Below are 24,586 nucleotides of genomic sequence, written 5' to 3'. Positions count from 1 at the left end.
GGAAAACAAGCAGATCCATCCATATTTATTTGAAATTGACAGTCTTTTGATATTAGATATGTGTGGCTTGTGGTGTTCTATTTGCCAGGATTAGTGTTGTGTATTTTTGTTCAGAAGCTGCTGCTATGTTCTGTGTGGTTGTATATGTGTGTGTGTGTGTGTGTGTGTGTGTGTGTGTGTGTGTGTGTGTGTGTGTGTGTGTGTGTGTGTGTAGCTCTCTGTCTGACCGGGGCTGTTTGAAAGACTCTGGAGGCTCTTCAGGGGTGGATTCTCGTGTCCAGAGAACCTTGGAGGACAGCTTGGCCTCGGAGGCGTATGAAAGAAGAATCCGCCGGCTGGAGCAGGAGAAAACAGAGTTGAGCCGCAAGCTCCAGGGTGGGCAGAAATACATATATACAATACATATATACAATATACAACATTTGGCACTTTAAGTGGTTCTTTCATTTATTGGTGAAGGGGAGAGCGGCAGTGCTTGACGTCTCCGACGTCGCCTGTATTTATTCTCGTGCTGCTGCAACTTTGTTCTCGTAATTTTGACTTCATATTAAAAATAATGACTTTATTCTCGTATAGCTAATATGACACTGCTACTGCGCCTAAGGACAGAATGTTGTTGTTCTGCATATTTGGACAGTAAATCCAAAGGGAATCAAAAAATACAAGCTGGCTGTGATACACAAAAATATTTACACCGTCAAAACACACCTGTTTGTACTTAACATGATACTCATCAATGAAATTCATTTTCCCTGCTGCAGAGGCCACACAGACAGTACAGGCTTTGCAGCACACCAATTCAAATGTGCCACCTGGTGCCAACAAAGAGGTGGAAATAAGAAGCCTAAAGAGTGAGATAGACATCTTGAAAAAGCAGATTGCAGGTAAAAGATCCGAACCAACCTGCAACAGTTTTAAACCACGTTCATCTACTGCTTCTACATATATAATGCTTGGATTTGTTTCTTCTGGTGTGTGTCACAGATTCAGGTCATTTAGAGCAGCAGCAGTTTGAGGATTCCAACGTGGCACGGAAAGATTTCGACTCCTCAAAGATGATAAAGACCCTGGAAAGGCAGCTTCAGGCTGTTGCACTGGAGAAAGATAACCTGCACAAGGTGCAGATTGTTTTCATGATGGAAATATTTGCAGCTAGTGTAGGAATAGTAAACTCTAGCTCAGTATTTAACAAAACAGCACAGAGAAAGATTGTTTTTGGGGTACCCACTGTTCAGCATGAAATTGATCAAAAGAAGTGGTTTCATATGAAAGAATGCATAGTGGTTTTACTAACAAATTACAAATTTACTATCAAAAAAGCTTGTGCTGTACATTTTTTCCTCTATACGAATGATATTGTGGAGAAGTATGAATTATTTGCCCAGCAGGAGGCTCAAATCTCTCCATTTCCCATCCCTCTGCCTACAGACTAGTTTATGGGTCATTCATTAAAGTTTCATTCATTTTGAACGAGTCTTTAATGTGACTCAGACGAACGAGTCGTCTTAAAGAGTGATTCGTAAATGTTCTCAAATTTATTTTTTTTTTTGTCACGTGACTCTTGTAGACGTTATATATACGTATATAAATGATTGGAAATGATATAGTCAAAGTGGGTGTATGTAGACGTGTTGGGGGATCTGCTTATTGAACGAAAGGAACGAAATGAACTAAATGACACAAAAAAAGATTCGTTCATTTTGAAGAACGAGATTCAAAGAATCAAATGATCCGATCTTCCCATCACTGCTACTTGTACAACAGTCTTGTGGCAATAAGATAATTAATTTGTTTATACTGATTAAAACTAATGAGCAGATTTCCATTCTGTCACGCTAAAGGAATGTCAGTGTCCTGCAGAAAGGGTTAAATGTAATGTATCCTTGTCTAATGTTGCCATATTATAATGTGTCCCTGTAGGCATACTGCTATTTCTATAGGCGTAGGTACTCTTTAGACTTGTATCAGGTGATGGTGTACACAGTACGCAAAGAAAATTAAGGGTCTAAAGAGCAAGGAACAGGTAACAGATCCTCATAAAGGTAAAATATGATTTTGAAGGTTTGTTTTCTGGCTTAGTTCTTCAATAGTATCTAGTGAGATCGCATCTTTTTTGGTGCATGAGAATAGCATGTTCAAGCACAATCTGCCTGTTTCAACTTTTGTTTTTAGGAGCTTTTAGACACCAAGGAGAAGCTGAAGGCACAGGGAAAGGAGATAAAGGAGGCACACAGTCAAAGGAAGATGGCCATGCAAGAGTTCTCCGAGGTGAACGAGCGCCTCACTGAGCAGCGTTCGCACAAGCAGCGGCTCGCACGCCAACTCCGAGACAAGGAGGAGGAGGTGGAGGGTCTTTCACAGAAGATGGAGACGCTGCGGCTGGAGATACGCAAGGCTGAGAGAGCACGTAAAGAGGTGGGAGCTGATCTCCTTGCAATCGAGGAGATTCTTGCGAGTTCCTTGCGAAGAAATCGTGCTGACGATGGAGAGAGTCACCTTTTCAATTGGGTTGCCAGATCTGAACTATTTCTATAGTAAATTATTTTGCTAGTGCAATACCTAGGGCAGGATTGCTCACCGTTCTACTGAGGCCATCCTCCAGGCATTTCGTTTTCCACCCAAAAACATGTTGATACATGGATTGAACAGAGAAACAGTCGGTTAAATTGCCTGTAGATGTGTGAATGTAAGTGTACAGATTAGTGTTAAAGTGGATACTAAAGTGGATTAAATAAATAAAAACAAGGATTTTAAACTTAATACTTGATGTGGGATGACCCAAAATACACAAATACCCTTTGGGATCATCAGTGTGTTAGTCTTGTATTGTAAAAATTACCAATGTCTTGAGGAAATACTTTATTTATGTCTTTTTTTAAGTTCTTCATCAAGGCTATGCTTTCTTTGCAAAGTGAGCAAACGAACAAGTCCTTGCCAGTCTGTTACAGCTGTTTCTTGATTATAGTCTTCACCTGACATTAAACTGATTTGGTTTTGATCAGTTGGAGGTGCAGGCTGAGGAGCAGGCTGCTGAGGTGCAGAAAGAGAGGAAACTGCGAGAGAGGAACGAGCAGTTCAGCAGACAGCTCGAGGAGGAGCTGGAGAGCTTCAAGGTAAATTGCAGAGGCAATGGGGTATCTATGTTTGTCAATCAATCCCCAAATGGGCTTTACCTTTCACATAAAAAAATATATATAGATGTAACATTTGAGCATCTTATATAATGTTATTATGTCAGACAACATACCTAGTCTATCTGATATAGCCCAAGATAAAGGGAGCCTGGCTTAGACCTTATGGCTGAATTGTTTAAACACATATATACACTATATTGCCAAAAATATTGGGTCACCTGACTTTTTCCTGCTATATGTGGTTCTTTTCCAAACTGTTACCACAAATCTGGAGGTGCTCCATTGTACAGGACTTCAGATGTGCTATAATAAAATTTGCCTTTACTTGAGCTTGAAAACCCAAACCTGTTCCAGCATGGCAATGCCCCTGTGCACAAAATTAGCTTCTTGAAGATCTGGTTTACATGCTTTTCTGAGGAAGATCTTGGGTGACCTGCTATAGAGCTCTGATCTCATCCCTACTAAATACCTTTGGGATGCATTGGAATGATGACTGCACCCCGGACCTCCTCACCTACATCAGTATCTGCCTTTCATAACACCCTCATGGCTGATAAACACAAATATCTATAAGCACACTCCAAAATCCCATGGAACATCTTCCCAGAAGAGTGGAGGGAATCATAAGAATAAATTGTGACTAAATATGGAATGCAATGCTCACAAATCACATACCGTAATTATGACCAGGTGACCCAATACTTTTGCCAATATAGTGTGTGTGTGTAAATATATATACAGAATACAACTTGCAGTGACCTGTGAACTTCAATAAAATTGTGCATTACATAAAAAGGACTAAATATAGCAACATTAATGGAATGTCAGAGCCAAAATTTCCAAAATCAGGTTTTCAGGTCAAACTGTAAATTTGTTCAGCTATTTCATGCCCAGCGATGTGAAACATACCAGCAAGTTCCTAAAACGTTCTGCTGACATCTTGATTGTTGTCATTAGCTGCATTACATATGAAAATTGGACAAACTCTTACATTCAAAAGACTGTAAAAACCTGTATTATGAAAACTGCTCAGTGTTAATACTCACTAATGTGCTATGAGTTTTGCGGCAAAGCAAATCTTTCTATCTACATTAGTGCAGTGTGTCCGGATAGCGAAAACGATGGGGAAATAGGGCATGCATAAAAATGTGGGTTGATTGACTGAGGAACACAAAATAAAAGTAACACACCAATCCTTTTGACATTTCTAATTTTCATATGTACAATAATTAAAAGGAACAAGAACACAAAAACTTGAAATGTGTATTTGAAACCACATTATCTATTAATAGCATGTGCTAGTGGTGGTAGATAAATAAGAAAACTTGTTTATCTACATTAGTGCAAATGTGTCTGGATAATGAAAAAATAGGTCATTTGACTCGCAACAGCAAATAAAAGGGAACACTAATATTTTTGACATTTCTAATTTTCATATGTAAAATAATGAAAAGAACAAAATAAACCTGAAATGTATAGTTCAAATTATCTTAATTTCTATGTTACTTAAACTCTTAAATGCTCAATTCTTGAGCAGGGTGTGTGCTGTGATTATGTTTCTACTTTATAGTTCACTATTAATTTGCCCATTTTATAAAATTTGTTCCTGCAAACATTTTATTAACGTACTAACACGACCAAGTTTTAACTCCTGTCCTGTATGGATTGAATTAGGCTGGACCGCTGCACCCAGGAGCGAGTGCGGAGCAGCAGGAAGTGACGTGGCTTCGGGCAGAGCTGGAGAAGAAGCGTGTGCAGCACGAGGAGGAACTGTGTCGCAGGGAGACGCAACAGAATGCTGAGCTCAAGAGCCACAGGAAAGAGTTGAATGAAGCTGAGGCCCAGCAGCTCAACCTGCAGAAGGAGATCCTTGTGCTCAAAGACAAGCTGGAGAAGACACGACGAGAAATGTATGTTCATGTGTGGATAGAGTGGTTTATGGTCAGGTTTGCCTGGTATTTCCCTGTGATACTTTATAGTTGGAGAAATTGAGTGCATAGCTCCCATTGTGTGTATATACGCTCACACACCAAATACAAGATAGATATATTGTGTCCTATGATGCAGCACTGGCAATAAACACCTTCTGCAAGGTTTGCATACGTGACAGAACAGATCTCTGAATTAAAAAAAAACCTATTCAACACACTTCTAATGGTTGACATTACAAACCATTACAAAACGGGTTTCTATTAGGTAGTTTTCTCGAGGTCAAAATCATCGAACCAAAGAAAATTTAGTAGAATCTGAAGGCATAACATTGATACCAACACAAATGTGCTCAATTGGTCTTTAATTGTATCTGTTAGAAAAAACTGAAGGCAACCAATAACCAGGAAAGATCTATTAAAACCAGTGCAATTCCCTTTATAACCATTAAAACCCATACAAATTCTATTGTTACAGAGACACATGGCTGTAAATAGGCCTGAGTATCTTAGCAATGTCATGCTACAAGCTTGTAATCTGACAAAAAAAAATCCAGCACAAATTTTATTTTGGATTGGGATTGACAGGTAAAATGTTATAGATGGTTATTATGGATTAGCACCAAAGGTCGATCGATAGTGAATTTTCCTCATATTGATATCTGCGTTGGAACGTATTTGCAGATAACCAATTAATCAAACGATAGTTTTTATTAGATTAGATTAGATTAGATTCGATTCAACTTTATTGTCATTACACATGTACAAGTACAAGGCAACGAAATGCAGTTTGGGTTTAACCAGAGTGCAGTAACAGCAAGTGCAGGATATACAGTTTTTACATGAATTTACATAGTTAAATAAAATAAAATATAGACTATAAACAGTAATTTATAGTCATTAATATATATACAGTAATTAATATATATATATTAGGGATATTGGATAAAAAATAGAACACTATGTAAAATAGTACTGAACTTTATTACAAAAATTAAAAATAAAAATACAGTACTGAATCATGAAAATGTGCTAAATTAAATAAATATGAATATATTATATAATATATATATATATATATATATATATATATATATATATATATATATATATATATATATATATATCGGTAAAAGAATGATGAGGATGGAGCCGCCAGGAAAAAGGAAAAAAAGGAAGGCCAAGGAGGAGGTTTAAGGATAGTTGATTGGTTTGAAAGAGCCAGATGTAGAGGACAGGGAGACAGGGGGAGACAGATCCCTAATGGAAAAAGACGAAAGAAGAAGAAGAAGATGAAGAAATTATATTTTATAAATATAGATCAAATATTGAGGAAAATAAAAGACGTGCTTTTAAAAACTACAAATGAAAAAAAACAATTACATACAAAATTAATAAAAAAGACACGGTAAATAAACAGCACACGGTGTCAGTGAATCGCCTCCAGAGGCTGCCCTCGTATTTTTGCTAATATCCGATGGGTTATCAACTATTGGTGCTGATTAATCGACAAAACCGCTGAATCTATTGACCTCTAATTAACATTAATAGACAGGCAATGCAGTTTAGCTGCTATTCTTGACGGTGTTTTAATGCTAAGCTGTTGTCTAGCCTGTAATGACTATACGTGTTGTATAAACATACTTCATAGAAACTATTTGATGTTTGCAGTCAAGTTGAAGGCACAAGGTTGTCCCAATAATGACACTGTTGATATTGTGGCACTGAAAATCAATCATAAACATGATTATAACAAGCTAAACACATCCGTTACAGGTGACTGTTCAGTCAGAACATGACCTAACTGTCTACTGTTACATACATAGCTAGTTGCTGACAACTAGCAAGCTAATCCTGTTACATCTTTAGATATTTTTTCACTGATGTGATAGTTACTCGATGAGCTCCAAAGTCGGACCTCCACGGCACAATTGTCCTTCCCACTCGTACCTGTATCCACAACCAGCTTGGAATGCTGTCTGATTTGGATTCTGAAACCAGACAGCACAACATTACATTCAGAAAAGGAAATTCTGGCTCACTGTCATTCACTTCTTTATGAAGCTCCAAGATCCCCCAAAATCGACATTTTAAGGGATGTAACGTTCTCTCATTCGAAATAATGATGTTTTATACCACACAAAATGGGGAACAAGGTTCTTGTTTTGTTTTTACTAATTAACGCAATTTTTCATGTCTATTTTAATTGACAAGGCTTCAACCCTAAAAGCTTGGGTTTTGGTATCAGAACACGCTCAAAATGTTCTCTTTCAGTTATATACAAGAATAAGAAACATAAATCTAGGTCTTGTAGCCAAAAGCAGCACATTTGCAGGTATTAATGCTGACTTCAGCATTCTCTGAGCCCTGATTCACTGATTTTATTATTTGGTACGTGCTGTTCATGCTGTTTCATAAAGCTTGAGAACGGGGGTTTGAATAGAATCAAAATGTTTCATCTGGAACGTCTGAAATAAAAATCTTCTGAAATAAAAATAATCAGTCTGTGAGCAGTTACAGAAGCAATGAAAGAGGTCATGCACTTTTTTTCCTTAGTTTTCTTTGTGATTAAGACCTAACAAAAGCCAAAAATATATTAAAAAAAAATAGAGAGAGATCTTTAAATTAAATGCTTCTTTATTTAGTAGGTGTTTTACAGCTTTTAGAACCTTGGGAACTCCCTTTTCCAGGAAGAAAAATTACAAACTAAGTTCCTTTTTTAATATAATAAGATCATAAGATTCCAGTTAGCATTACTTAAATGTGTTTAATAGTGCTGTTTGCTAGAAATTGTTGGCTGGAAATTGTCAATTACTAGCAGTTGTATCAGCCTGAGTGAGTCCCTGAACAAAGACAAAAGCGATTTGTTGTAGAGGTCAACCGATTGGATTTAACCGATAGCTGGGTTGGATCGGACTCGCCAATAACCAATTAATCAACCAATAGTTTTTGAATGGATACTGGATTAAAAAAACATATGTAAAATAATACTGAACTTTAATGAAAAAAAGTTTTTTTATTAATAAAACAGAACAGTATACTAAACCATGAAAATGTAATAAATACGAATAAATGAATAAATAAATATAATTATATAAATAATAAATTATGAGTAATAAATATAAAATAGCGCTCTCTGTGCAGCGTGCAGTATCATGTGTAAAATCCTACAGCGCATGGCATCGGTGATTTGCTTCTAGAGGCCTCTCCCACAATGGCAGAGAATCGTTTCAGCCGCTTCAGCAATAGATGCAAGCCGGAAAAACTACCGGTATGGACTATTGCCGATAGTTCCAGCAATCATCTAATGGTGCAGATAATCGACAAAACAATGATTTGGTTGACCTCTGATTTGTTCATCCAACATGCTCTAGGATTGCATTAAGCTTTTGCTAACAACAGGGACCTTAACTACAAGATGTTTTATCAAGCGCCCAGAATAATGTCAATATAATAAAAAAAAAACAGCTATTTTTTAATTGAATCACAAGAACAGGAAGTGGTGACTATGAGGAAAAAAAGATGGGACATATTTAATAATGCATGGCCTTCTTGGGGTTTTGCTCTAGGCTTTGTGAGGTGTTAAAGAAAACTTGTTGTAACCATCTGCGGTGTAAATTAGATAAAATACACTATGTGGAAAATGTAATATGTAAATATGAAAATAGACTATAGGGACAAAAGTATTGGGGACACCTGACTTTCCAGTCATATGTACTTCTTTTCCAAACAAAAAATTGGAAGCACACAATTGTATAAAATGTCTTTGTATGTGGTAGCATAAATTTTTCTCATTACTTGAACTAGGAGACCCAAACCTGTTCCAGCATGACACTGCCCCTGTGCACAAAGCCAGTTCCATGAAGATATGCTTTACATGGGTTGGAGTGAAAGATCTGCTATAGAGCTATTAACCCTACTGAACACCTTTGGGACAAATTGGAACACTTAGTGCACCTCAGAGCTAACTTTACTAGCACTCTTTTTTGCTGAATGAGCACAAATGTCCACAAACACACTTCCAAATCTAGTGGAACACCCTCCCAGAAGATTGGAAAGTATTATAACAGCAAATAGGGACTAAATGTGTAATGAGATGTTCAAACGGCACATATGAATCTTATGCTAATGTGTCCACAAACATTAGTCTATACAGTGCAGATGCTATAGCTCTGTTTTGCCCAGTAACTCTTAAGTTTTAGTGCAATACTATATCCATATTGCCATATTATGCATTTTTGTGTTTTTATTTTCCATATTATGTATCAAATTGGATCTTTTGAAGTATGAGAGAGGCATTGACTATGTTAATGCTAATCATGATTTAAAGAGAATGTGTGTGTGTGTGTGTGTGTGTGTGTGTGTGTGTGTGTGTGTCAAGTCAAGTCAAGTCAAGTGGCTTTTATTGTCATTTTTACTATACACAGTGGTACACAGTACACAGTAAAAACGAAACAACGTTCCTCCGGAACCCTGGTGCTACACTAAACAACAAAACAACATAAAGTGCATCGAATGCAGCCTGGTGCAAACAGTGCAAACAAAAGAACTGTACAGACAGACAGAGTGCAGACAGACAACACAAGACAAGACAAAAGACAAAAACCAAGTATAGCGCCGACCAGTAAACCTACTGTATACTTACATATACAGTACTGTGTGAGGAGAATGTAAAAACTATACCCAGGAGAAAGTATAAACAGAACAGAGCAATGTAGTGCAAAAAAACAGCAGCAAGGAGGTGCAAAGACAGCATGTAAACATTATACTGTAGTATAAAAGGTGCAAAAACAGCATGTAAACATTGTACTGAATATGTGTGTGTGTGTGTGTGTGTGTGTGTGTGTGTGTGTGTGTGTGTGTGTGTGTGTGTGTGGTGTTTTATTAGCCAAAGTGAGCGTGAGGAGTTTGAAGCAGACTGCAAACAGAAGTACGAGCGGGAAAAGGGGCTTCTGGTGGAGGACAACAAGAAGCTAACTGTTGAGCTGGAGCAGGTGAGATCTAGTGTAGAATTTCATGAGCCTGAATTTTGAAAAGTTTCAATTGTTATATTGTTACATTATTGATATTATTAAATTGATCCATTCGAAGTGCTGATTTATTCACATAAAATACATGGTCAAAAGAGTTAATACACACCATCAGTAGGCTACAACATTAATAGGCTGTAGAAGTTTTATTATCTATCTAGAAATCATGGAGGGGTCTGAAATTGTCTTCGTAGGTGCATGTCCACTGTGAGAGACATAATCTAAAAAAAAAAAAATCCAGAAATCACAATATATCATTTTTTAACTATTTATTTATATGATACAGCTGCAAATAAATATTTGAACACCTGTCTATCAGCTAGAATTCTGACCCTCAAAGACCTGTTAATCTGCCTTTAAAATCCACCTTCACTACATTTATTATCCTAAATTAGATGCACCTGTTTGAGGTCGTTAGCTGCATAAAGACACCTGTCCACCCCATACAATCAGTAAGAATCCAACTACTAACATGGCCACGACCAAAGAGCTGTCCAAAGACACTAAAGACAAAATTGTACACCTCCACAAGGCTGGAAAGGGCTACGGGGAAATTGCCAAGCAGCTTGGTGAAAAAAGGTCCGAGTCAAGTCAAGTCAAGTCAAGTTTATTTGTATAGCGCTTTTCACAACAGACATTGTCTCAAAGCAGCTTTACACAAATCAACAGTTAAGGTGAATGGTGTGTGTGTATTTATCCCTGATGAGCAAGCCGTGGCGACTGTGGCAAGGAAAAACTCCCCTTAGATGTTATGTGGAAGAAACCTTGAGAGGAACCAGACTCAAAAGGGGAACCCATCCTCATTTGGGTGACATCAAGCCTTTGATCATAAATCTTTCAACAATACAGAACACTGGAGAGTGAGAACTAACATGATTACTGGAGTATAAGATTATAAGTGATGTTCTTTCTGCAGTCTTATACAGTCTATATGATTAGTAGCTCCGAGTTTTATGAGCTCAGCATTTGTGATCACCACAGATCCAGCATCAGCTTCTCCATGCCAGAGCCTTTAAACACTCCAGGAGGTCCAATGTCAATACTCCACACATGTAGCGGGATCCAAATGGCACTGGTACGTCTCTAGATGATTCGGGATGTTTGCGAGTTCGGCATCTACTTCTTCAAAGGTCCGTAATCATCACGAGGTGGGACGTGACTGGAGCTGGCCAAACCTCAGGGTGTCTCGGGATGGGGAGAGAAAGAGAAGCAGTGGAGAGGAATTAGCGTAGCTGCTGTTCATGATACAACAGCTGTCCACTGTTGGAGCAATCATTAGAAAATGGAAGAAGCTAAACATGACTGTCAATCTCCCTCGGACTGGGGCTCCATGCAAGATCTTACCTCATGGGGTCTCAATGATCCTAAGGAAGGTAAGAGATCAGCCCAGAACTACACGGGAGGAGCTGGTCAATGACCTGAAAAGAGCTGGGACCACCATTTCCAAGGTTACTGTTGGTAATACATTAAGACGTCATGGTTTGAAATCATGCATGGCATGGAAGGTTCCCCTGCTTAAACCAGCACATGTCCAGGCACGTCTTAAGTTTGCCAATGACCATTTGGATGATCCAGAGGAGTCATGGGAGAAAGTCATGTGGTCAGATGAGACCAAAATAGAACTTTTGGGTCATAATTCCACTAAATGTGTTTGGAGGAAGAAGAATGATGAGCACCATCCCAAGAACACCATCCTCACTGTGAAGCATGGGGGTGGTAGCATCATGCTTTGGGGTGTTTTTCTGCACATGGGACAGGGCGACTGCACTGTATTAAGGAGAGGATGACCGGGGCCATGTATTGCGAGATTTTGGGGAACAACCTCCTTCCCTCAGTCAGAGCATTAAAGATGGGTCGAGGCTGGGTCTTCCAACATGACAATGACCTGAAGCACACAGCCAGGATAACCAAGGAGTGGCTCTGTAAGAAGCATATCAAGGTTCTGGCGTGGCCTAGCCAGTCTCCAGACCTAAACCCAATAGAGAATCTTTGGAGGGAGCTCAAACTCCGTGTTTCTCAGCGACAGGCCAGAAACCTGTCTGATCTAGAGAAGATCTTTGTGGAAGAGTGGGCCAAAATCCCTCCTGCAGTGTGTGCAAACCTGGTGAAAAACTACAGGAAACGTTGGACCTCTGTAATTGCAAACAAAGGCTACAGTACCAAATATGAACATTGACTTTCTCAGGTGTTCAAATACTTATTTGCAGCTGTATCATACAAATAAATAGTTAAAAAATCACAGTGGACATGCACCTACGATGAAAATTTCAGACCCCTCCATGATTTCTAAGTGGGAGAACTAAATAGCAGGGTGTTCAAATACTTATTTTACTCACTGTATCTTTTATATATATATATATATATATATATATATATATATATATATATATATATATATATATATATATATATACAGAATGCTGAGGATGGAGCCACCAGAAAGGAGGAAAAAAGGAAAACCAAAGAGGAGGATTATGGATGTGGTGAGGGAAGACATGCAGGTAGTTGGTTTGAAAGAGGCAGATGTAGAGGACAGGGGGTAAGGAGGCGGATGGTCTGCTGTGGTGTCCCTAATAGGAATAGCCAGAAAAAGGCGGCCTTATAAGTGTAGAGGAATCTCATGAATACCAAATTTCTTGTGTAAATGCTGCTATAAATGATTTACACATAAATCTGTTTGTATCCTGCTTGATAAATAAGGCCCAATTGGAGTAAATGGCAACAGGTCAACTTACACTATGTGTATACACTGTCCTCTACTAATATTGGCCCTCTCTGTAAATATGAGCAAAGAAGACTGTAACAAATTGTCTTTATTGCTTAAACTTTTGATCTGGTACAAAAATTCACAAAATAGTCTGCTCTCATGGATACCAAATAATTGCAAACACAAGACTTTAATCAATAAAATACAGTATTTATTTGTTAAACATTTGGTTATGCACAATTATTGTGTACTTTTCTAAGTATTTTGTGCTTCCTCCATTTGCCAAGATTATAGCTTTGAGTTTTCTGAGTCTTTTCTTATAATGCCTGATGAGGTTTCAGACTTATGAGAAGGTTTGGGAAGGGATTTAGGGAAATCGTTCATACAGAATCTTTCCAGATCCTTTAAATTTCGAGGTCAGAAAATGGCTGGAATCTCGTCTTTGCTTCACTCCACAGGTTTTCTGTAGGGTTTGAGTGAGGTAAAAAAAAAAATCACTCCTCCACCTATAAATTAGGTCCAATCACCATTAACTTTCAAAAAGTCTCTCAAAAAGAATAAAAGGTTTGAATGTTCCAAATGATCTGTAAAGTCGGCAAACAGGAAGTGAGGCTTTATCTCAGCAATGACTTTGTGCACTGATTCAAAACTTGGTGTATAGTGCTTCTGTGAAAGAGCGTCTCTCTGAGTCCTTATAATTATTATTATTAATATTATTATTATTATTATTATTATTATTATTATTATTATTATTATTATTATTAAAAGTGGCTCCTCATTGTCTTTTCTTCTTCTCTGGTGTTTTGTCCACAAGCCTGTCTCCTATTATTGTACATTCTTTTGGTGGTTTTCCAACCTCGCATGCTTATGCAAATGTAACAGTTCTTTGGACCTCTGGTTGTTTGTGTTGGACCGAAGAAACGTATCACGTTGAGGCAGTAGTTCCCAAGTAAAATAACTGCTGTTTTCAGTCCTTTTCGCGTAGACATATAGCACATAGCGAACATAATTTATTCTGTCGAAATGCCTGGAATCCCAGGACACAGTTGATCTTGAGTGGTTCAAGGAGATTGTTGACTTTTCGGAAAGAATTGATCGTATGTGTGATTATACATTTTTATGTACGCTACATTTTGAGCAGAGAATTTGTAATTTTTTGTTTACCGGAAGACAAAATTAGTTGCATAACCTTTTCTTCTTCTTTCGGCTTCTCCCATTAGGGGTCCCACAGCGGATCATCCGTCTCCATACCCCCCTGTCCTCTACATCCGCCTCTTTCAGCCCAACTACCTGCATGTCTTCCCTCACCACATCCATAAACTTGCTCTTTGGTCTTCCGCTTTTCCTCCTTCCTGGTGGTTCCATCCTCAGCATTCTCCTACCGATATACCCCATGTCCCTCCTCTGCACATGTTCAAACCATCTCAATCTCTCCTCCCTCATCTTGTCTCCAAAACGTCCTACCTGCAATGTGATGGATAAAAAAATCGTAGCATCTTTAACGCCACCTCCAGCGCCGCTTCTGTCTTTTAGTCAATGCCACTGTCTCTAAACCGTACAACATTGCAGGTCTCACCACAGTCCTATAAACTTTCACTCTTGCAGATACTCTTCTATCACAAATCACTCCTGCCACTCACTGTTACCTGGGCTCCGACTGATCCTGTATAGATTTAGGTTTGTGATCCGCACATTTGATCTGGCACATATTTTACGCTGAATTCCCTTCCTAACGCAACCCTCCCCATTTATACGGGCTTGGGACCGGCATTAAGAGTGCACTGGCTTGTGCAACACTAATGGCTGGGTTTGTTGCATAACCCGAGAGTAAAATAAATGATTATAGATTAAGGTATAATCTGAAATAAGGTAGTTTGGGCACTCTTTCATATTCCTACACTCTGACTTTTATTTTCCTTTTATTTTTCTCTTTATGTATGTTGTCCTTTTCACCCCCCGTCTTTCCCTCTATCCTTTTCTCTCTCGCTCCTTCTCTCTTTTCACATTCCTAATTCCCAAATCACTCGCTTTCCTAAACAATTCTTTCTCTTGTCTTTCAGATGAAGGTCATGTACGACACATTGAGCAGTAGCCACAAGCAGGTGGAGGAGGAGATCAGGGAGCTGGCTGATAAGAAGGAGAGCGTCGCACACTGGGAGGCTCAGATCACCGAGATCATCCAGTGGTGAGTGGATGGCTTACCTGCAGCTGTTTTTTATTACACACACACACACACACACACACACACACACACACACACACACACACACACACACACAATAGGTTTCTATGCAACATGCTCTTCCAGATGCATCAGATGCATCCTAGTACATCCTCTGAATATACAGTCTGAAGTTCTCTGGTGTTTTTTGTGTTTTTGCAGAACTATCAAACAGTAACGTGAAGTTTATGATCACTTTATCAAGTCAAGAGACTTTTATTGTCATTTCTATTATACACAGTGGTACACAGTACACAGTACACAGTAAAAACAAGAACGGTTCCTCCAGAACCCTGGTGCTACACTAAACAACATAGAGCTACAACACATAACATAAAGCTACATAAAGTGCATTGAGTGCAAACTAGTGCAAACAGTGCAGACGAAAAACAGTACAGACAGACAGTACAGACAGACAACAGTACAGACAGACAGGCAACACAAGACAGTGTGGGACAATACACACAAGATAGCACCGACCAGTAAACCTACTGTGTACTCTAAATATACAGTACTGTCCAAAAATTACTATAAAGACTATAACTGAGAATAAATGTAAACAAACACAATGCAGTGCAAAAACAGCAGTAGCAGCAGTCGAGAGGTGCAAAAAACAGCATGTAAACGGTGTAATATGATTAAGTTCCAGTTTAGTTCTGTGTATTGAGCAGCCTAATGGCTTGCTGGGAAAAAGCTGTTACAGTCTGGATGTGGCGGCACAAATGCTTAAACTGCTTTCCTGATGGCAGGAGGGTGAAGAGTGTGTGTGACAAGTGTGTGGGGTCGTCCACAATGCTGTTGGCTTTGCGGATGCAGCGTGTGGTGTAAATGTCCATGATGGAGTGAAGAGAGACTCTGATGATCCTCTCAGCTGTCCTCACTATCCTCTGTAGGGACATGCGTTCCGAGACCAGGCAGTGATGCAGCTGCTCAGGATGCTCTCAATGGTCCCTCTGGCGAACATGCTCAGGATGGGGGAGGGAGATGAGCTTTCCTCAGCCTTTCAGGAAGTAGAAACGCTGCTGGGCTTTCTTGATGATGGAGCTGGTGTTGAGTGACCAGGTGAGGTTATTCGCCAGATGAACATCAAGGAATTTGGTGCTCTTGACGATCTCCACTGAGGATCCATCAATGATCAGTGGAGAATGGCCGCACAGTGCTCTCCTGAAGTCCACAACCATGTCTTTGGTTTTGTCAACGTTCAGAGACAGGTTGTTGGCTCCACACCAGGCTGGTAACTGGTGCACCTCCTCTCTGTATGCTGATTCATCGTTCTTGCTGATTAGACCCACCACGGTTGTGGCATCGGCGAACTTGACGATGTGGTTCGAGCTGTGAGTCAGCAGAGTAAACAGCAGTGGGCTGAGCACACATCCGGACTGACTGAGGTCTCCCAGTGTGAGCGTGATGGGTGTGAGCGTGACGGGACGATAGTCATTGAGGCAGGAGACAGTAGACTTCTTCGGGACAGGGACGATGGTCGTCGTCTTGAGGCACGTAGGAACAACGCTGCTTAGGGATATGTTGAAGATGTCGGTAAAGACATCATCTAGCTGTTTTGCTATTTTAAAAAATAAGAATAAAAAGAATAAAAATCAGGCATTTAGCAGACGCCCTTGTCCAGAGTGATGTACAAAAGCGATTTGAGTCTCTAGCAATGAATAAATCTACACTGGTACGCAAGATTACAAACTTAATATAAATCAGACTACAACTCTTGATTTTTACAAAGCAAACTTGGAAAGTGCTAATTTAAGTGTTTCAGGAAGAGGTAGGTCTTCAACCGCCATTTAAAAATAGCCAGGGACTCTGCTGTACGGACATCTAGAGGAAGTTTATTCCACCACCTCGGTGGCACTGGTACCACCTCATTCTGAGAGAAGGTGGTACCAGTCCAGCAGTGCTGTTGGATTTCAGACAGCGTGTTTTGCAGTGCGAGGTGTGAAGAGGTCTCTGAGATAAGATGGTGCTGATCCATTTTTGGCCTTGTAAGCAAGCATTGAATCTGATATGCGCAGCTAATGGAAGTCAGTGAAGGGAGCGCAGCAGTGGGGTGGTGTGGGAGAACTTGGGCAGATTGAACACAAGTCGTGCAGCTGCATTTTGGATCTTTTTCAGTGGATGAATAGCATTCAGATGAAGACCTGCCAGCAGAGAGTTGCAGTAGTCCAGTCTCGAAATGACAAGAGGCGGAACAAGCTCCTGGGCAGCCTGTGTGGACAGAAATAGTCAAATCCTTCGGATGTTGTAGAGAAGAAATCGACAAGAACAAACCACATTAGCAACATGAGAGGAGAAGGACAGTTGATTGTCCATAGTTACCCCAAGGTTGCGAGCAGTGGCTGAAGGGGAGAGCAGAGAGTCATGAAGAGTTATTCAGAGTTCTTGACCTGGAGATGAATCACCTGGGATGACCAGCAGTTCTGTTTTGCTAGGGTTGAGTTTTAGTTGATTTCATTGATTTAATTGACGTTCTTGTCTAACATGCAGACATAATTCTGCAATTCTTGCACCTTTCTAGTTGAGGTGATCTACACAACCATTACTGCAGACACATCAGATTTTGAAAGTGAAATCGTTTTTCTGAACATCAGCTGTTGTAGTTCTCGGTTCTGCTGCAAGTTTTACTTTGCTGCCCCCTTGTGGATGTTAACCACTGCAGCAGTGTGTAAGACACGACCGTGAAAGGCAAGTATCAACTAAATTAATCATAAAAGAGTTCTGCTGGTACAGAATGTGTGTGTGTGTGTGTGTGTGTGTGTGTGTGTGTGTGTGTGTGTGTGTGTTTAAAGGGTAAGTGATGAGAAGGATGCTCGAGGCTACCTCCAAGCACTGGCCACTAAGATGACAGAGGAGCTAGAGGGTCTGAGGAACAGCAGCCTGGGAGCCCGAGGCACAGTGAGTTCTTGTTTTTCATAAACATGCTGATATTTTGCTGCTGTGTCATCATCATCATCAACAGAGGAAAAAAAGCTAGGCAATTTTCTCAAATTGCTTCTAAACAATGGCGAACAACTATTGCTATGTTATGATTAATACGTTATTGTTTTTCAAGGACATGCCATGGAAGATGCGCCGTTTAGCTAAGCTGGACATGTCAGCCCGTCTGGAGCTGCAGTCTGCGCTGGATGCTGAAATCCGGGCCAAGCAGGCCATACAAGACGAGCTAAACAAGATCAAGGCCTCCAATATCTCCACAGAGTGGTGAGATTTCAACACACACACTCACACAGAGAAAAATAAAGCGGAAAGCTTACTGTAGAGGGAAATAGACCATCCCTCTATCGGTTCTCTGTTCAGTAAATAACAAATCTATCAGGCAGCACCAGTACCTTCTTCGTGCCGTGTTTACACTACGGTTATCATTCTGGAATGTGGGAAAGTGTGGGTGTTTGATTAGGCATGAAGTGTTGAAACAGCCCCAGAGTAGCATTTGTCCAGGTGCACAACCTGTTGACGTTTTGATATAAGGTGCTGTCAGGGTTATAGCTTATATAATGGAAAAGTTTTAGGTTCATGAAAGATTAATGAGACAGTAACTTTTAGAGAGATTTCTGTTTTTGGCAAGTGTAGTTGTTTATACTGAAAAGTTTTGGCAATTTATCTCCTCAGACTTTGGCTTTGTTACCACCTTATTGAGAACGGAATTGATTTTTACTGAGAAAATGAGCATCTGAGAGACCAGCGTTGTGCTGTCGGTCTTCACCACAAAGGGTTTTTTTGTCTCAGACAGCTGAAGAAAGAAGCCTTAAATGTACTTGAAGACTTTTGTTTTTTTTTAGACAGACTGCTTGATGAGGCCTGCTTTGATGTTTTGCAGTGGAGATACACTAGTTGCTCTTGTCTGCACTAGTTGCTCATGTCTGGTTCTTCCCCAGACTGTTTCCACAAAGTTGGCGGCACACAAAGTTGGAGGTATAGGATTCCTATGGATGCAGTAGCATAAAAATTTCCCTTCACTTGAACTACGAGACCCAGACCTGTTCTAGTGGCCATGAGTACAAAACCAGCTCCATGAAGATATGCTTTCCATGGGTTGGAGAGGAAGATCTTGAATGGCCTGCTATTGAGCTATAAACCCTATTGAACACCTTTGAGATAAATGTGAACACTGACTGCACCCCCAAACCTCCTCACCTCACATACATCTTTACTAACACCCCAAATACTCTCCAAAATCTTTTGGAACATCTTCCCAGAAGAGTGAAGGTATTCTAACAGCAAATGGGGATTAAATGTGGAATAGGATGTTTCAAAAGCACATATCTTATGGTCAGGTGTCCTGACCATAACTCTTTTAGCTTTTAGCTTTAGTGGCTTCTCCTGTCTTTAGGGTTCCTTGTCTCTGCTCTTCCAAAGACAAAGATCTCAATAAAATGTGGGAAACTTGATAGGAAAGGCACTATTTTAAAGTATCTGTTGACTTTCCAATCATATTCATCACATTTCTTGAAACTTTATTTGAATGAAAAGGTGATTTTTGTTTTTCTCAATGAAAATAGGTACACTTACAAATGCCAAAGTCTGAGGGGAACTATAGTACCAGTACCTTCGAAGTAGAAGCATTGAGGAAATAACATTTAGTACCCAGGAACAACAACAACAAAACCCACATTTATTATGTAGTGTCATTATCCAGTTATGTATGCTATTTAAATGAGGGTTGAAAATTATGATGGTCACTGTATAAAAAAGAAAATTGCAATATTTCACAAATAAAATCATATAAAATAATTAAACAAAAATGTCAAAACCTTGAGAATAAATTCATAATAAAATATTATACAAAATTACCTAATTATCTGCTATATCAACACCAGAATGTTATATGCATCACTTGGCCATAATATCATGACTCTATTCTCAAAATATTGCAAATTTATTTCTCTTATATCTTTTTAAATCATATTAACTATAAGATATCGCATACATTTTTTCACAGAGTCATAGAAATGACTATTCTGGCAGTGCTTTTGTTATCATATATACATAAATCTGTTTAAGCTCAATTATTTCCATTATGTCAGTAAACTGCAGGAGTCTGAGAACAAGAACCGGGTGATGCAGGCCGAGATCGAGAGGTTACAGAAGGAGACGGAGGACCTGCGTCGCAGAAAAGGTGGATTATTTTATGGTTGTGAATAGTAGAAGTTGACCGATTCATTGCCACCGATAGTTGATTGCTAGTATTATTGTCTTTCTGCAAAAATCCATACAGATTGCACTCGTATTTAAATGCACAAAAGTATAGCAACAAATTGTTGTGTTGGCAGTGTGTGTTTTGGACCCTTGTCTTAAATTCGAATGAACTGAAATTGCATGAATTTTTCTGTAAATTAGCAGAATGTTTTGTAGACTTCTAAATTCATTCTGCTGCTACCACTATGCATTGAAACAGTACACAGTAAAAATGAGACAATGTTTCTCCAGAACCCTGGTGCTGCACTAAACAACATAAAGCTACAAAACACAACATAAGCTACATAGAGTGCAACCAAGTGCAAACAGTGTAGTCAAAAAACAGTACAGACAGACAGGCAACACAAGACAGTGTGGGACAATACACACAACACAAGACAGCACCGACCAGTAAACCTACTCTGAATATACAGTACTGTGCAAAGAGGACTATAAAGACTATATTTGAGAATATATGTAAACAAACACAATGCAGTGCAAAAACGAGTGTTTGTGTGTGTGTGTGTGTGTGTGTGTGTGTGTGTGTGTGTGTGTGTGTGTGTGTGAGTTCCAGTTCTGTTCTGTGTATTGAGGAGCCTTTTATATGCTAGTGTTTTCCTCAGACAACCTGCTTGACATCTGGTTGTTAGTACCTTTCTCAGATTGTCTTTTTCTTTATTTTTATTTTTTTAATCAAACGCAGTCTTCACAGGGAAACCTGGGTCTCAAACCCAAAGCAGATATATAAAGCTATGAATTGTTCAAAGCTTTGAACAGGACACACCTGGTTAACAAGAAATATTTGTTAGTCACATTTCACTAAAAATGGGTGATTCCAAAAAAAAAAAATGTTTGATCTCAAGTCCAAATGTCTCATCATTCAGATAGATTTTGCATGGGGACTCCACAAAATTTGATTTGTGTAAATAAAATATCAGCTGAACATTACCTAACTCTTGAAGGTTCCAATGTGCCTCCTCATGACAGGAAATGTTTTTCTTTATCAGGTGTAAAGCATCAGGATTCCCAGAACTCTTTCCTGGCTTTTCTGAATGCTCCTTCTTCTGTGCTAGATCACTTTGAGGTGAGTTTTTTGGACTTTCTTTCTTCTTTTCCTCTGGTTTAACTGAGTATGTGGAAGATGGGTGGTGCATACACTTACCTGTCTGTTTAATCCCTATAAATACAATGAGGCGGTAAATCTGCCATGTTCTCTTAAAAATCACCAGGACTTTTAAATCTGTGTTGACTAAAATTAAACAATGTCACAACGGTTAAACCATTGATTCCTATATCTTGGATTTTCCGCTATTCGTCACGAATTTGCAGTTCACCGAACGTGAAGTTTGGAACCCAGTGGGAAAAGTGAAACCTCTTCGCATTGAGCTTGCATTTGCAGATTCGCATTTATGAATAGAAGTCAATGAAAAGTGTAGTTTAACTGTGCCTTTAGTCAGAGCAAAGCGAGCTGCTGATGGAGCACTTATCATTTGTAACTGTAACTTTTTAAATGCTTTGCAGCTGGGTTCTGCATACATCATCTAGAGATCTCTAGATGATGTATGCAGAACCCAGCTGCAAAGCATTTGAAAAGTTACAGTAGCTGGCTACTCACCTTCCCGACTTTGTACTGTTTATATATCTAGCGGAAATTAGGAAATGTGGACAAAAAAAAAAATCCGCTTTCAGGACAGCAAAGAGCTGATATCTTAACAACGAAATATAAGATGAATAAAGGCATAACACGTATTTGTCTTGATTCGATTGTTTTTAAACAAACTAGGGACAAACTTACACTAATAAAGAACAATCTTATTCAATCTTTCTTAACACATTATCTGCGTAAAGCTGCTTTGAGCAACTGCCCATTGTTAAAAGCGCTAAACAAATACAATTTGAATCGAATTAAACCTTTTTAACCTGGAAAACGACCTCCATCATTGGCACATCATTTAGAATTTTTCATGCATGTATTTGTAGAAAGAAATAAAATTCCTGCCAACAGATTATGCCATTTTAAGGAGTTTATGTTTCCAAGAGAGAGAAAAACAAGGGTTGATAAAATAAGTGTCTAAAGCTGCTATAAGTGTCTAAAAACTAAGTTTAAATCAATAAAAACATGATGGTTTGAACTTATAAAATGTAATTGTTGCTTATTTAGCAATTATAAACCTGCAGATATTGTGAAAGTATAAACCTCATTAATGATCACTTCTGCACTAAAGACACTGCCAATTGATCTTTGTTCCTTACAATAATTCAAGTCCATTCGATGTTATTTGTATAGCTGTTTTAACAATGGACTTTGTCCCAAAGAAGCTTTAAAGAATTAAATAGATTGTAAATGTAAATCTTGCCATCATAAATAAGTCCCTATAAGTTTATCCCTAATGAGCACAACAATAGCAAGAAAAAAAATCTGTTAGATGGTATGAGAAGGGAACTTTAAGGGGATCCAGACTCGAAAGGCAACCCACAATCATCTGAGTCACAACGATATGTCAGTTCATTAAAGTTCATTATTGTTGAGGTTATCAACTGTTCCCTGTTGGACACTTGAATGCAAAACTGGCAACTGTAGCTCTAAGCCATTAGAGCATACTGTTTTTATGAATTGCAGTCCAAATCCATCTTCATGGTTCAACCCTCCAAATTGGAGGGAAATACACTATATTGCCAAAAGTATTGGGACACCTGACCTTTCCTGCTGATATGTGGTTCCTTTCCAAACTGTTACAACAAAGCTGGAGGCACTCTGTTGTACAGTACGTTGTTAGATGCGCTTTAATACCATTTGGCATTTACTTGAACTTGGAAACACAAACCTGTTTCAGCATGGCAATGCTAATGTGCACAAAGTGAGCTGCTTAAAGATCTGGTTTACATGCTTTTGAAAGAAAGCATGTTGAGTGGCCTAGAGCTCTGATCTCATCCCTACTGAACACCTTTAGGATGAATTATAACGCTGACTGCACCCCGGACCTCCTCACCTACATCAGTATCTGCCTTTCATAATACCCTTGTGGCTGATGAACACAAATATCCATAAGCACACTCCAAAATCTAGTGGAACATGTTTCCAGAAGAGTGGAGGGAATCATAAGAGCAAATTGGGACTAAATGTGGAATGCAATGCTCATAAATCACATACTGTACTTATGACCAGGTGACCCAATACTTTTGGAAATATAGTGTAACTAAATAAATCGCTCTGATCAGGTGAAGGAAAAAAATATTTACGGAAAGGCAAAAGTCCATGTATACTCAAAAAGGCAAGAAAACAGAACATCTTTGTGGTCTACTACAGGAGGGCAACAGTTGTTTAGCACTAACTATCTTGTATTTCAAATAAAACTACTCCTACATTAAAACAATTGGGTGGAAATAAATAAATAACTCTATATGACATCTGATCAAGTGAATCCTTTCATTTACCAGAAACCATCAACTCCAACTCGCAGCTTAGACACTTTGCTGTTGTATAAATGACTAAAACATTTTTTATTTTGTATTTTTAAAGCGCTCACCATCATGGGGTCCTGGAAGCAAAGGCCGACGTGTAAGACTCTGTGTATTTGATGGGTCGCACATGTGACCTGTGTGTTCTGTGTGTGGCATGGGTACTCATTGTGTTCGTTCTCTATGCTACTGTACACTGCATGAAAAAAAAAGAACCTCAGATTGAAATGGCTCTGAGGTTTGGCCATTGTGCTTTTTCGACCTCGTGCCTGATTCTTTTTTGCAATCTGTTAGTCGATTTATATTTGTACACCCTGCTATCATGTGGTTCGTGGGTTTTGTGGTCGCATCCTTTTTCCCTTTTTGTCTTGCATGTGGGGGGTTTTTGAGATTTTTTCCGGGTTTCTTTTCTTACTCTGTTGACAGTTTAAAATTGGGTGGATGTTAATACATGGACAGTGTTGGGCAGATCTGTAATGTAATCACTAGATTGCAGAAAACTTGTTATCTACAACATATATTTAAATTTTTTTCTGTTGGATGACTCATTATTTATTTGTCTATTTACTTTTATACCCAGTATAAAGCTGCATCAGAACTACTGTCACTATTGTTAGAAGACCATGTTCTTGTGGTTAATTAAAATATGAATTAACTAAAACAACTAATTGAAGGAACTTAATAAAAAGGGAAATAAAAATACCTATCTCGTACTTATATGCTTTATATTTACTGCAAGAACAGTGCCATGGTTTTTGAGAGACACATGCATGTTAGTTTTGTTCTATGCAGCAAACTTGGTAATTTAATGTTATGAAGATTTAATTTGACCAAACAAATATATAAATGTTCAGATGTTTTTTTCATTGAAAAATCCTCTCTTAGCATGAATAACAGATTTACACACTCTCTGCATCCGGACACTTGTT

General features: G+C 38.9%; 1 protein-coding gene across 4 annotated transcripts in view; it reads left to right on the top strand.

The window, feature by feature from the left end:
• Window positions 1–24,586, top strand: part of cdc42bpab (CDC42 binding protein kinase alpha (DMPK-like) b) — an 87,866-nt gene that overhangs the window by 45,528 nt on the left and 17,752 nt on the right. For 3 of the 4 annotated variants that reach the window (XM_046836622.1, XM_046836623.1, XM_046836621.1), the window contains exons 10-22: window positions 215–375; window positions 762–884; window positions 985–1,118; window positions 2,173–2,415; window positions 3,003–3,113; window positions 4,809–5,044; window positions 9,951–10,056; window positions 14,860–14,984; window positions 17,813–17,918; window positions 18,076–18,224; window positions 20,048–20,139; window positions 21,206–21,282; window positions 23,719–23,757. In XM_046836622.1, the coding sequence (XP_046692578.1) occupies window positions 215–375; window positions 762–884; window positions 985–1,118; window positions 2,173–2,415; window positions 3,003–3,113; window positions 4,809–5,044; window positions 9,951–10,056; window positions 14,860–14,984; window positions 17,813–17,918; window positions 18,076–18,224; window positions 20,048–20,139; window positions 21,206–21,282; window positions 23,719–23,757 (1,702 nt within the window). The remainder of the gene's footprint in view (window positions 1–214; window positions 376–761; window positions 885–984; window positions 1,119–2,172; window positions 2,416–3,002; window positions 3,114–4,808; window positions 5,045–9,950; window positions 10,057–14,859; window positions 14,985–17,812; window positions 17,919–18,075; window positions 18,225–20,047; window positions 20,140–21,205; window positions 21,283–23,718; window positions 23,758–24,586) is intronic. The other variant, XM_046836624.1, reaches the window with a different exon arrangement.

Source organism: Silurus meridionalis, chromosome 23 (assembly GCF_014805685.1).
Source record: "Silurus meridionalis isolate SWU-2019-XX chromosome 23, ASM1480568v1, whole genome shotgun sequence".
NCBI lineage: Eukaryota > Metazoa > Chordata > Actinopteri > Siluriformes > Siluridae > Silurus > Silurus meridionalis.
The sequence above is the reverse complement of the archived record's forward strand: the minus strand, read 5'-3'. Positions and strand labels throughout refer to the sequence as shown.